Here is a 12,444-nt window from a genome sequence, read left to right as displayed (position 1 = left end):
TGTGTGAGATATACATTCGGATTTGATACTCCATACCCGAAGGAACTTCAGACTTGGTCTAAGTTGCCAACTGGGCTTTTAAAGCCCAAAAAAGGGTTCCAAGGTGCTAATGCCCGTCCCCTGCCACCAATCCTCTGTGTTTCCGCCGCCCTTTGTTTTTAGTTTTCTCTTTGCCAAACAGAAACTCCATTTTCTTTGCCAAAAGCCGGAAATCAAACCAAACCCTTCCAACTTTCCGGCTAAAAGCAAATTCAGTGGAGAATGGTATCACCTGAAAACACCAATTATTGGTCTAGCTTTGATTATGCAACCTTGATCAATGATATCCCTGCCCCTAACGGACCTTATTCCGGATTTTCTTGGCCCACTCGGCCAATCAATGCATCTTCTAATGTTTTCAGGTATGCCCAAAAAAATCCCTCCTTTACTCTCTTTTTTCCCCTAATTCAGTTAGGGTTTTGAAAAGCTTATTTGAATCTTTGATCGATTGATGTTGTTTTTATATATATTATTTTGATCATCTAGTGTGATTTCATTTTGTTCAACCTGATTTGGGTTTCTTCGAAATTGTGATCAAGTTTTTTTTTTTTTAATTTTCCACCGTTTCTTTCACGTTAAAGTTATTGCTTGTAAAATAAAGTGAGGGTTTCATTAAAAAAAATCGTATAGCTCTATATTTCTTAGGGAATATGATTGTTTAGGTTAGCTTGGTGTAGTTAAAATAAGGTTATTAGCTTATTTTTCTGTATATTTAGTGTCCTGAGAATTGATTTTTTAAGTATAGGTTGTAAAGTTCATCAAATTTTCATCTTAACCGAAGGTTGTTAGTGTTTTTAATCTAGACAAGGAGATGGTATGTGTTTCAAACAAACTATTAAGTTGGGCATTTGGTTAAGTTATGGTGCCTGTTATGCTATCCAATTTGACAGTACGCAGCTCGAGTGCTCAAGTTGTCATTGGTTTTATGGCGTTGTGATCTCTGTAGTTGTAATTAATGACCATTCATGCTCTCTTGGGTCGTAGTTCATACATCCTACCTCATGTTATTTTTCAAAGTATGGATAAATAATTATTATTTAGACACTTTAGGTACATGCCGACACATTTCAAAAGGATAAGCATAACCACATTTGAGTTCAGGATCGTTGTTGGATGTTGAATCGGAGATTAAAATTAAGTACCTAAAAACAAAACCATACCCTAAGTAAAACTCAGTGGTATTTTTATAATCTGAATATTTAAAGACAAGATAATATAATATGCACATTTTAATTATAAGTACAATTGAATATTAAAAACCACATTTATTCATACAATGACATTAGTCATTCAATGTTCAATTCATAAATACATCATTCATACCATACTCAATTCTAATCATTTGCTATATAATAACTTTTCACAATATGATACACATATCATTTAAACAACAATATTATTCATTCCATATCCAATTCATGAATACACAATTCATGTGTCTCAATCATTTCACATACAATATCATCTAATATCAATCACAGTGTCATTTCAATTAATTACCCCTATTAACATGACTCGGACTCGGACGGATATAAGGATCTAACTAAGCACACCAGTTTGGCACCCAGTGCCTTATCGGATAATTTAAAGTAGTAAATTGACACCCGGTGTCTCATCGGTTAAACCGAAATAAATTGGCACACAGTGTCTCATCGAATAAATCCGAAGTAATAAATTGACACCCAGTGTCTCATCGACTCAAAGTCGAAAAATTCCTGAACTCTTCCAATCCTATGGCATGCCATCTATATCCCACTCAGCCTGATACAGTTAATAGGGTTTCAATTCACTTATCAAATACAACCAATATTCATTTCAATTCAAATAATCAATATATTCAATTTATATATACCAATTCAATCCATTCAATTAACTTAAATTCAATTCAATGACAGAGTGTCAAATACTCATCTCAATACTTACGATATGCATTAAATCAAAAATACAACAATTAATAACTAAGTTCGGATTATAAAAATACAAACCGAAAATTCTGAGCTATTCCTCGTCGATTTTATCCTTTCCCTTTTTAGTTGAAGATTCCAGTACGACTTTAGCTACGGAATTAAAATAATTAAAATTCATCAATACAATACAATTCAATTTCATATTGAATATTTTAATTTTTTTATTCAATATTTTCCTAAATTCCAATTTAGTCCCTAAACCGAGACTAACTTTTATTCTTCACATTTAATTCTTTATTTCATGAAATTCCACTTTAGACTAAATTTAACTCCCTATTTCACTTAAAATCCCTAATTTTTGATTTTTTGCAATTTAGTCCCTATTTCTCAAAATTTACAATTTATTCTACAATTTAATCCTTTTTCATTTCTAGCTTAAAAATCTATCAATTTAATCCCTAATACTAAAATTATTCAACATTAACAACACTTAAAAACTCAATAATTTCTAAAATTTTGGCATGAGTCGGGTAGTATTTAACACCGGGATTCCAAAAACATAAAATTACAAGAAAAATGGACTAAATTAACTAACCAATTGAACTTTAAATTTTTGAAGCCCCCAAAGCCTTCGTCTCCTTCTTTCTCCCTTTTCTTTTTTCTCTCTTTCTTTCTTTTCTACTTCGTTCTTGCTTTGTCTCTGTTTCTAATTCTTTTTTTTTCTTTTATTTATTTTTTTGTTATTATAATATAATATATATACTGAAATATTAAGTAAATCTATTATAATATATATTTTAACTTTAAATTTTATATTAATTTTCACCTTATGCCGCCTCATTTTAAGATAATGGCATAATTGCTTTTTTAGTCCTTTTACTTTTTCTTTAATCTACAATTCAACTTCCACCATTTATACAATTTAGTCCTTATACCTAATTACTCTTAATTCATGGAAATTCACTTAACCGAAACCTAATTCACTTCACAACTAGCTTCGTAAATATTTTTAATAAATATTTACGAATCTGATTTACGAAAACGGAGTCCCAGTAATGCATTTTTTGACACCCGCGACTATCGGGTCGCTATAGTTCACCTAAAATTAACTTTGTACAAAAAAGCATATATTTACATATCATGCATATGCAGTAGTAATCATGCTATAACAGATCAGTACGATAGCAATAATCATGCTTATAACAAATATATATAGTAGTAATTGTCATGCTTTATAACAGATCATAACAACACCAATATCTTGCTTATCATGTGTTCGGCCTAACGGTAGCAATAGGCATGAATATCATGCAATCAGTAATACAGTGGTGGAAACAACAATGGCAGTTCATCATAAATTCGTTGACAGTAGACACGTAATATTTACATATCATGAATATACAGTAATAATTTCAACAATCAGATCTTGGATTCCATCATTATCCATATAATCAAGGACTCAATTGAATTAAATAAAGCTCTAAAAACCTTTCGAGAACTAATCAGGGGCTATATTGAATATATCATAATTTTTCAGGGAAACTAAAAAATTTGTAAAAACAAGGTCACATGGTTGTGTGGCCAAACCTGCACGGCCGTGTGGTTCATGGACGACACTAGGATTTCCATGGCACATGGTTGTGTGGCCCACACGTGTGGCAGACCGTGTAGCCCTAATCCTAGGCATAGTTTGCCTCGATTCGCTTGTAAAAGAACACATATCTTTTGTCGGAGGTCTAATCAACGTTCTTCGCGCTCAAATCTGGTCTGATGCACATAAAACGAGTCCTTCAAACGATAATTTCACACGGGTTAACATTTGTTTTCTGAGATTTACCAAGATTCAATGATATTAATGAAAGATTTGTTAAGAACCATGAAAGATTGGCTAATTGGTTTGAAAGATCAATATTGTATAGAAATTCTATGAAATTTGGGGTCCTAGACTTTAGATCGGGATGCACTTACCGCACTTGTTGGAATTACGAAGGTTATCGATGTAGAATTTCAACAATCGGTAGAGAATCAATTTAACAGGAATTGGTTTGATATGGTAAGCAAAATAATTTCAACAGCAAAATATGTAAAATTTGATTAGGCCATGGCCTATTTCTTGTTTAATTTCTACTTTAAATAATATTTATTTTAGTATGACTTTTATCTTAAGTTGCTAAAAAAGAAAAAAGAAAAAGGAGAGAGATATGGTTTGAACCTAAAAAGACCTCTAAAAAATATACAAATTACTTATCCATCAAGACTAAAGTTTATTTCTCTTTTAGCTATTTCAACTAACTTCCTATATTTTAAAGGTTACAGACCTTCTAATATAATACAATCTATTAAGTTACAAAGAGGCTTAATTACACTCATACATTAAAAGTTACAAGTTTGAGAGTTAACATTCATAATAAAATATTATTTCTAACAAAAACCACTTTATCAATAACATAATTATTGTTTAGGCGGCTTTAAATTAAACTTTAAATGCGAAAATTTTTGTACATTTAAGATTAAATTTGTTTCATACGTAACTTTAATAAAAAAATTTAAATATTGCTTTTTAAATTTTTTAAAACAAAAAAGAAATTTAAGGTGTTAAACGTTTATAAAAATTTAAATTCTTATTTAAAAAGTTATTAATTTTTTTATATATATTTGACGCCAATAAAAAAAATAAAACATGGTTAAAAACAACCAAAAAATCGAAGATTTTGAATATTTTAAATGCTATTTTATTATATTTTTCTTACATTTATGTTTTAAATATTGTTTTATATTTAATTCTAATTAAGAATCTCGAAAATTTTTAAAATATGTTATTTATATTTGTTTAAAATATAACACTCTTTTGTTGATTGAGTCTTAGTTTAATTGGCATTAATTTTTTTGTTAGTGTAGGAGATCGTGGGTTTGAGTGCGCTAAAATGTATTTTCCTCCTATTTAAGAATTACGTATGATAAGATTACCAATATACTTTTTTATTCAACAAGAAGCTTTGAAAAATTGACAAGTGTCTTTTTTTTTAAATGTTTATTTTTTTTAATATTTTACTACAACCCTATAGGACAATTGTCAACCCTTGTGGAGTCTAAAAGCTCCATTGATATTATATCAAATAATTTCTCATATATTTATAGTAACATATTCAATATTAGTAGAGTTTTTAGAAAAATAGATATTTATAAAATAAAAAAACATATTAATTTTTTAAAATTATTTATAGAATAAAAAATATATATTACCAGTATAACAAATACTATCCTTAAATATATATTATAGAGGAAGCATATTTAGAGAATAAAAATACATTTGCGAGTGAGTTATGACTATCATTCTTTTTTTTTTATAATTTAATTTCATAGCACTCAAAAATAGGAGCACAACAATTTGGTGATTCAACATTAAGGCCTCCTTTGGATCCCAATTTAGCATCAATTCAGTGCATTTTTTACTGATTTCTGTGCAACCGCAGCACAAAACCTTCTTTGGATGGTCAACTTCCAGTGAAGTGGAAGGGAGTTCATCGCACCACACCCCAAAATTTCCACTGCTCCATTTATGGCCAATTGAAAATTTAAAACTACAAACGCAGCTTACATGCCTTTTTTGTCCCTTTTCATTTATTAATAAATTGAATAAAGAAAAGTAAAAAAAAAACTTTGATGGAAAAAATAGAAAACGTTAATGGCTAAAGAAAAAAATATTTTTTTATAAATTTATATTTTAATATTTTATTAAATAAATTAATAAATTCACATATTTTAATAATTTTAAAAAAGTAAAAAAATTTAAAAAAATTCTATTATATATCAATTCTAATTTGATGTCCTTAATAGTCATTTTTTATTCTTACCTCACCACTACAGCTGCGTTTGAATCCAAACACACACTCCACCGCTGTTCCCAATCTCACTGCTACAGTATCCAATCTCACCGCTACAGTAACTAATCTCACCGCCATCGCTGTTTTTAACCTCACCGGAGCTAAACACACCGCCCATCCAAACTAGTCTTAAGTTCTACCTAACAATTGAAAAGAATCGAATTATACCTTTTTTTAATTTTATTACTTTATAAATTATTTAATTTTTTTCTGTCAATAAGTTATCTATTTTTTAATTATTAAAATTGATTACTACTTTTTTATGAAAATTTGTTTGCCAATTTTTTATTTTCAAAATTATATTTTTGTGTTAATATATTATACTTAAAAGTAAAATATGAATTAATTAAATATTTTAAATATAACACATAATAAATTCGTACATCACGCAGGTATAAAAACTAATATATATTGCAAAATATTTGGTAAAAATATCATAGTAATCCCTTTATTATATTTTAGATTACATTTGATTATTTTATTAAAAAAATATGTAAATTAATCATTGTACATTGGATAAAGCAGAAAAATAGTTCATTAGTTAAAATGATGCCATTATAAGTTTATTTTGATACTTTTTACATAAAAAATAATAGAAATTTTAGCCCTTAATTTTTATTGAATTTTACTTCTACTCCTTTTATTTAGTGTCAGTAGGCCCTCAACGTGTTATTTCTGACATAGCATTGTTCTGTTGTTGGCAAATAATTTCAAAGTTCCCAAAAAAAATCATATAATAATAATAATAACTCTTTATAATTAATATATAAAGATTATTATTACAATTATTGATTTCTTCTTCCTCGAGGGACCCACCTTTTTTGGTCATCATATCAATCATGGGTTAGAATTATGCACTACCTCCTTTTTTTTTTACGCTTTTATAATTAGGTTTATATTTTAGCTATATGTATTTTGTTTCTTTATTTGTTCAATTTGAAAAATATAAATATCAAAAAAATATTAAATACGTTGAAGAAAGATATGTTAAAATCTTAAATATTCCTACATTACATGTTTTTTATAGTATTTATTACATTGTTTTTGTATTTAATAATTAAAATATCTAAAATAATCGAGTTTACTTTTAATATGTTCAAAAAAGTACATAGATCATGAGGTGTAGCATAGTGATTGCACAGGGGAAAAGCAGGGAGGTTGGCAAGCATTGAACCCCTTAAAATGGAAAATTTTATAATTTATAAAATTTTAAATTAATTATAGTAAAATTACACTTTGACCCCCAAAATGATAAAAAATTAATTTAGTCTTTTAAAATTTTTAAAGATATAGACTATATTTTTTTATTTTTTAATGTATATTAAATTTAGCTACAGCTTGTTTGAAATAGTGATTAGAACTTTCACCTTACACTTCGGTACGAGTTTAAAGATATAGACTATATCTTCTTCCTCCTTCTTTCAATAGTGTATTGATAAGAAAATTATTATTTTTAAAAATATTTTTCCTCGTAATAAATTCTAGTAAAAAATTAGAAAGACTCAAATGCTCGATTATAAACAAAAGAATGAATAGATTTTAGAGGAGATACATTGTATCATGTATATTGGATCTTGATGGGCATCAAAGGAGGTGCCTATAAATGCATGCAACTTAGAAAAGCATTTGGATCACACAAATCTCAAATAGCTTTTAGCACACAACAAAAGAAAAAATGTCTTCTCAAAAGTCCGCAAATCTTGTTGCAACTCAAGATAATAAAATGTCAAAAGAAAATCGCCATTTCGCCGATTTTAATCCCAACTTTTGGGGAGACATTTTCCTCTCTTCTCTTACTGAAATGGTATGTTTCTTATATGTGAATATCTTGTGTTTATTTGTGTCATGTATTTCATAGATAGATTTTAAAGAGTAAAAGTATAATGACGCTTCTGTATTAAGATTCAGATCTCATTTTCTCCCCTTTAATTAAAAAACAAGTAAATTATTTCTTGTATATTAGATTAAAGAGCAAATTGGTTATTTCACGTTAAAAAGTTATCTATTTTTATGTTAAAAACTGCCGTAATTAACGAAACAACCATACACTTATGCCACATATACCTCATGCTGATGTATAGGGATCAATTTTTAACAGTAAAAATAAATAAATTTGTTAACAGAAGGACCGATTTGCTCTTTAATATAACGTATAGGGACTGATTTGCCCATTTTAAGTAGAGGGTGCAAAATGAAATCTCACTCCTAGTACAAGGGACTTCATGATCTTTTACCATTTTAAAAGTTTTTTTATATATATATTTGAAAGATTATATATTCTTTCAAAAGAAAATTATATATTTATTTTCATTTCATTCTGTATTTGACATAAATGTTAGATAAAAAAAAATTGAAAATGTTGAGTAACATAATATGAAATTGATTATAAGTATAGCCTTAAAATACAATTAATAATGTGATTTTTAGAATGAATTCAAAAGGATTCAAACATGAACAGAATATAGATGCTAAAGCTCATCTACAATACGAAGCATTGAAGCAACAAGTGAGGAGGATGTTGGTGATAAGTACCGATAAACCTTACCAAAATTTGGACATAATTGATGCAATCCAACGTTTAGGTGTGGCTTATCATTTTGAGAAAGAGATAGAAGATGCTTTACATATTATATATCATCATCACTGCAATAATGCTCAGATTGATGATGACCTCTACACTGCTTCTGTTCGATTTCGTCTACTGAGAGAGCATGGCTTCAATGTTTGTTGTGGTATGCTTTAATAAAGATAGTGCTCTAGATAGATATTATAAAAATATTTAATCGATTAAAAGTTTATATAAATGATAAATATATCGTTTATATTGATAAATTCAATTATTTAATCGATATAATTTAAGTGGATCCCTTTTTATATATATAAACTAAAAAAATTCACAATCTAGAATATCAAAAGAGGTTGCAAATCTTTAGGATTCAAACTCATTGCTTCCTCTATTTTTTTTATGTTTTCAAATTGTGACTTCCTTTATACCAAATTAAGGAAAATAATAGTTCAAATTTATTTGGTGATTGAGAAGAGACGTTCAATAAGTTCATTGATGAGAAAGGGAAATTTAAAGAATCCTTAATCAGTGATGTGAAAGGCATGCTAGAATTGTACGAAGCTGCACACTTTCAACTGCATGGAGAAACTATATTAAAGGAAGCTCTTGTTTTTACTATGTTCCATCTAAAGTTGGCAGAAACTACGATGGACTATCCTCTCTCTGCACAAATTGCTAACGCTCTAAAGCGACCCCTTCGCAAGAGCTTGCCAAGGTTGGTTGCTAGGAGTTACATTCCTATATACGAAGAATATGCTACCCATGACAAAAATTTAATGAAATTAGTAAAGTTAGATTTCAACATGGTACAACATTTACACAAGGAGGAGTTAAGCAAAATAAACAGGTAACCTTATTCATAGCCAGACCTATACACAAGCCAACTATTAACATATATTTATCGTTATTTTTTCTTGTTTTAGGGGGTGGAAATGTTTAGATGTTGCGATCAATTTTCCTTTTATACGAGATAGATTGGTGGAGTGTTATTTTTGGATATTGGGAGTATAACTTTGAACCCCATTACACCATTGCTAGAATTTTCATGACCAAAGTAATATCGCTCACATCAATTTTGGATGATATTTATGATGCATATGGCACATATGAACAACTTGAAATCTTTACGGAAGCAATTCAGAGGTCACTTGAAGCATTTATTTTCACCTTCTCTTCAAACTCATCAGAAGTAGTATGTTTTTGATTGAATTAAGATAGAAATAACCATTTAAATTGATGACATATTGTAGGTGGGATATCAACTGCATAGATCAACTTCCGGACTACATGAAAGTGTGGTATAGTGAAGTCTTAAATGTTTATGAAGAAATGGAAGATTTAATGTCCAAAGAGGGAAAATCATATCGTGTCCAATTCGCGATAAAAGCGGTATATATGACCTAATTTGTTTTCTTTTTTTCCAGGAAACTACTTAATTTGCAATCTTAATCAACTACATTAGCTGGTTTTTGTTACCTTTTTGTTTGTTTGTGAATAGATGAAACAACAAAGTCAAGTCTACCACGCTGAGGCCAAATGGCTCCATGAAAATTACATACCAACAATGGAGGAGTATATGCCAATAGCATTAGTTTCTTGTGGTTATCGGCTACTTACAATTGCATCTTGTGTTGGCATGGATGATAGCATAACAGAGGAGACATTTATTTGGGCATTCAATGACCCCAAAATTTGTAGAGCTTCAAATACTATTTGTAGGTTGATGAGTGATATCGTTAGCCACAAGGTATACAATTTATTTACTTACTGTTTATCGCCATAACCCATAAAACAGAAATGGATGAGTAGCTCTACATTAGCCAAAATTAAACTATGTTTTATTGTAGTTTGAGCAAGAGAGAGGACATGTTTCATCGGCTGTGGAGTGCTACATGAAACAACATGGGGTGTCAATGCAAGAGGCATACAATGAGTTCTACAAGCAAATCAACAATGCTTGGAAGGATATTAATGAAGGGTGCTTGAAACCAACAGCAGCAGCACCAAGGTCGGCTCTTAATCGAATTCTAAATCTTGCAAGGGTTATGGATCTCTTTCACAAGGGTGAAGATGCTTACACGCATGTTGGTGATGCAGCCAAAACTAGCATCAATGCCCTGTTGATTGATTCAATCCCAATTTGATTCAAGAATTTATAGTTCAACTGCACTCGAGCTCACTTTTGAGAAGTACATCCTAAAATATCAGCATTTGCATGAAATTTATTCTTTTATCCTCGTGTGGTCAGCTCATTCGTAAAATAAATAAGCATGGTTCTACTTGCCAACCTTTTCCCGAGTTGAGTGCTTTATGTAGCTCGGGTTGTTTAAGTGTTTATTGTGTATTATCTCTCTTTTATTACAAAACTTCATGCTTTTAAAAGAAGTGGTGTTGTACTTTAAAAGAATAAAAATAATCAAATATTGTTATTATTTTTGAAACATTTTCAAATTATATATAGTATTTATCAGCAGCAAATGACAGAAACTCACATAAAGAAACAAATCATTTTCTTATCTTGATTATCACAAGTCATTAGCACCCTTTTATACTGCATTGAGTAGTAACTATCATAACAAAGTAATAACTACTTAGCTAACAATCAATTGACTTGACAAACCAACTAACTCTAGTTATCTAACGGTATTCCAATAGTTGCAAATGAAAAATTATAAGTAACCAAAAGTTGTCACTATTTATAGTGATGAATTTTGTCTTTTAAATTCAAAAGTTATATCCCTATTAATAGACATGGGACCTGTGGAATTTTATGACACACCCAAAAAGATGGGAACAAAGTTTCTTATTTGTCAAAACTGTTGACACCATTTTTTGATAAATCGGGGTCGACTTGGATTTTAAAAATAAAAACAAAAAAACGGGAGTCGCCACCAATCCTTTTTGATAAGGTGTGATCAGATCACCTTTAAAAGTGGTTGTTTTTAATAAACGATTTAATTTTTATTAAAACAACGATTTTGGTCCACAAAATTCAGAAAAAATAGGTTCAGGAGTCGGTTACGTACGAGAAAGAATTAGCACCCTCGTAACGCCCAAAAATTGGTACCTAGTTGATTGATTAATGTCTTAATGTCGAAAATTGAAAACTTTGAAGAGATTTAAAGTACGATCCTAAAAAACTCGAACGACATGGATTGAGATTTAAGAGGATATTAGGCTATTTGGTTCAACGAGAAATCGAAACCCAGCACGTTAGGGCACGTTTTCTCGAATTTCCAAATGCAAAATATTACTTTATTTTGAAATTTTAAAAGGATATTTTAGTTATTTGGTCGAACGAAAATCAAAACCCAGCACATTAGGGCACGATTTCTCGAATTCCCAAACGCAAAATATTGCCTTATTTAGAAAAAATTTCCTTTTGATGTATGGTGTAAAATATGCATAGCACAACAGTAATGAATATGATGGCGTAAAAATAACACGAGCAATAGCAACAAAAATAAGATAATAAAAGGGACCAATCAATAACATACAAAGTGACAAGTACATAGGCAAATAAAATTGAATCCTTCTTTCTAAATAATGATGAAAATGTAAATAAATAAATAAATAAATAACGAATAGATGTAAAAACGTATATACATGAATGTACACAAAATTATGAAAATATGAAAAATCTATGTATGTATACATATTTTAAAATCATCAAATATAAAAATATGTGTAATGATGTATATATATGTATATGTATATAAAAATATGAAATGTCTAAAATATAAGAGTATGTGTATACATGTATATTTATAATAAAGCTGAAAGATATAAGTATGTATATTATAAAATAAAACAGTGTAAGTATGTACATATATGTATATATATAGAGCATAAATAATGTATGTAAGTATGTATATATATATATAAATAAAAATTATAGGCGTATATATATATAATTTATAAAAACGTATGATGGATATAGACATATATATATATGTATGTATAACAAACGTATGTATGTATATAGGTTATAAAAATATGTTTATAAAGAGATATTTATATATATAATAAGATATAAAGATATATATAA

General features: G+C 29.0%; 1 protein-coding gene across 2 annotated transcripts; it reads left to right on the top strand.

The window, feature by feature from the left end:
- Positions 1–10,629, top strand: LOC121223406 ((-)-germacrene D synthase). Of its 2 annotated transcripts, XM_041104808.1 has the most exons (4): positions 1–401; positions 9,647–9,785; positions 9,895–10,143; positions 10,244–10,629. In XM_041104808.1, the coding sequence occupies exons 1-4, from the start codon at positions 262–264 to the stop codon at positions 10,538–10,540; spliced, it is 825 nt and encodes a 274-aa protein (XP_040960742.1). In that variant the 5' UTR covers positions 1–261; the 3' UTR covers positions 10,541–10,629. The 2 variants fall into 2 exon arrangements, 1 of the variants encoding a protein (XP_040960742.1); XR_005920743.1 differs by lacking the exons at positions 9,647–9,785; positions 9,895–10,143; positions 10,244–10,629 and adding an exon at positions 785–1,092 and having other exon boundaries at positions 260–401.
- Positions 10,630–12,444: the final 1,815 nt, after the last annotated feature.

This window comes from Gossypium hirsutum, chromosome D11, assembly GCF_007990345.1.
Source record: "Gossypium hirsutum isolate 1008001.06 chromosome D11, Gossypium_hirsutum_v2.1, whole genome shotgun sequence".
Classification (NCBI taxonomy): Eukaryota; Viridiplantae; Streptophyta; class Magnoliopsida; order Malvales; family Malvaceae; genus Gossypium; species Gossypium hirsutum.
The sequence above is the reverse complement of the archived record's forward strand: the minus strand, read 5'-3'. Positions and strand labels throughout refer to the sequence as shown.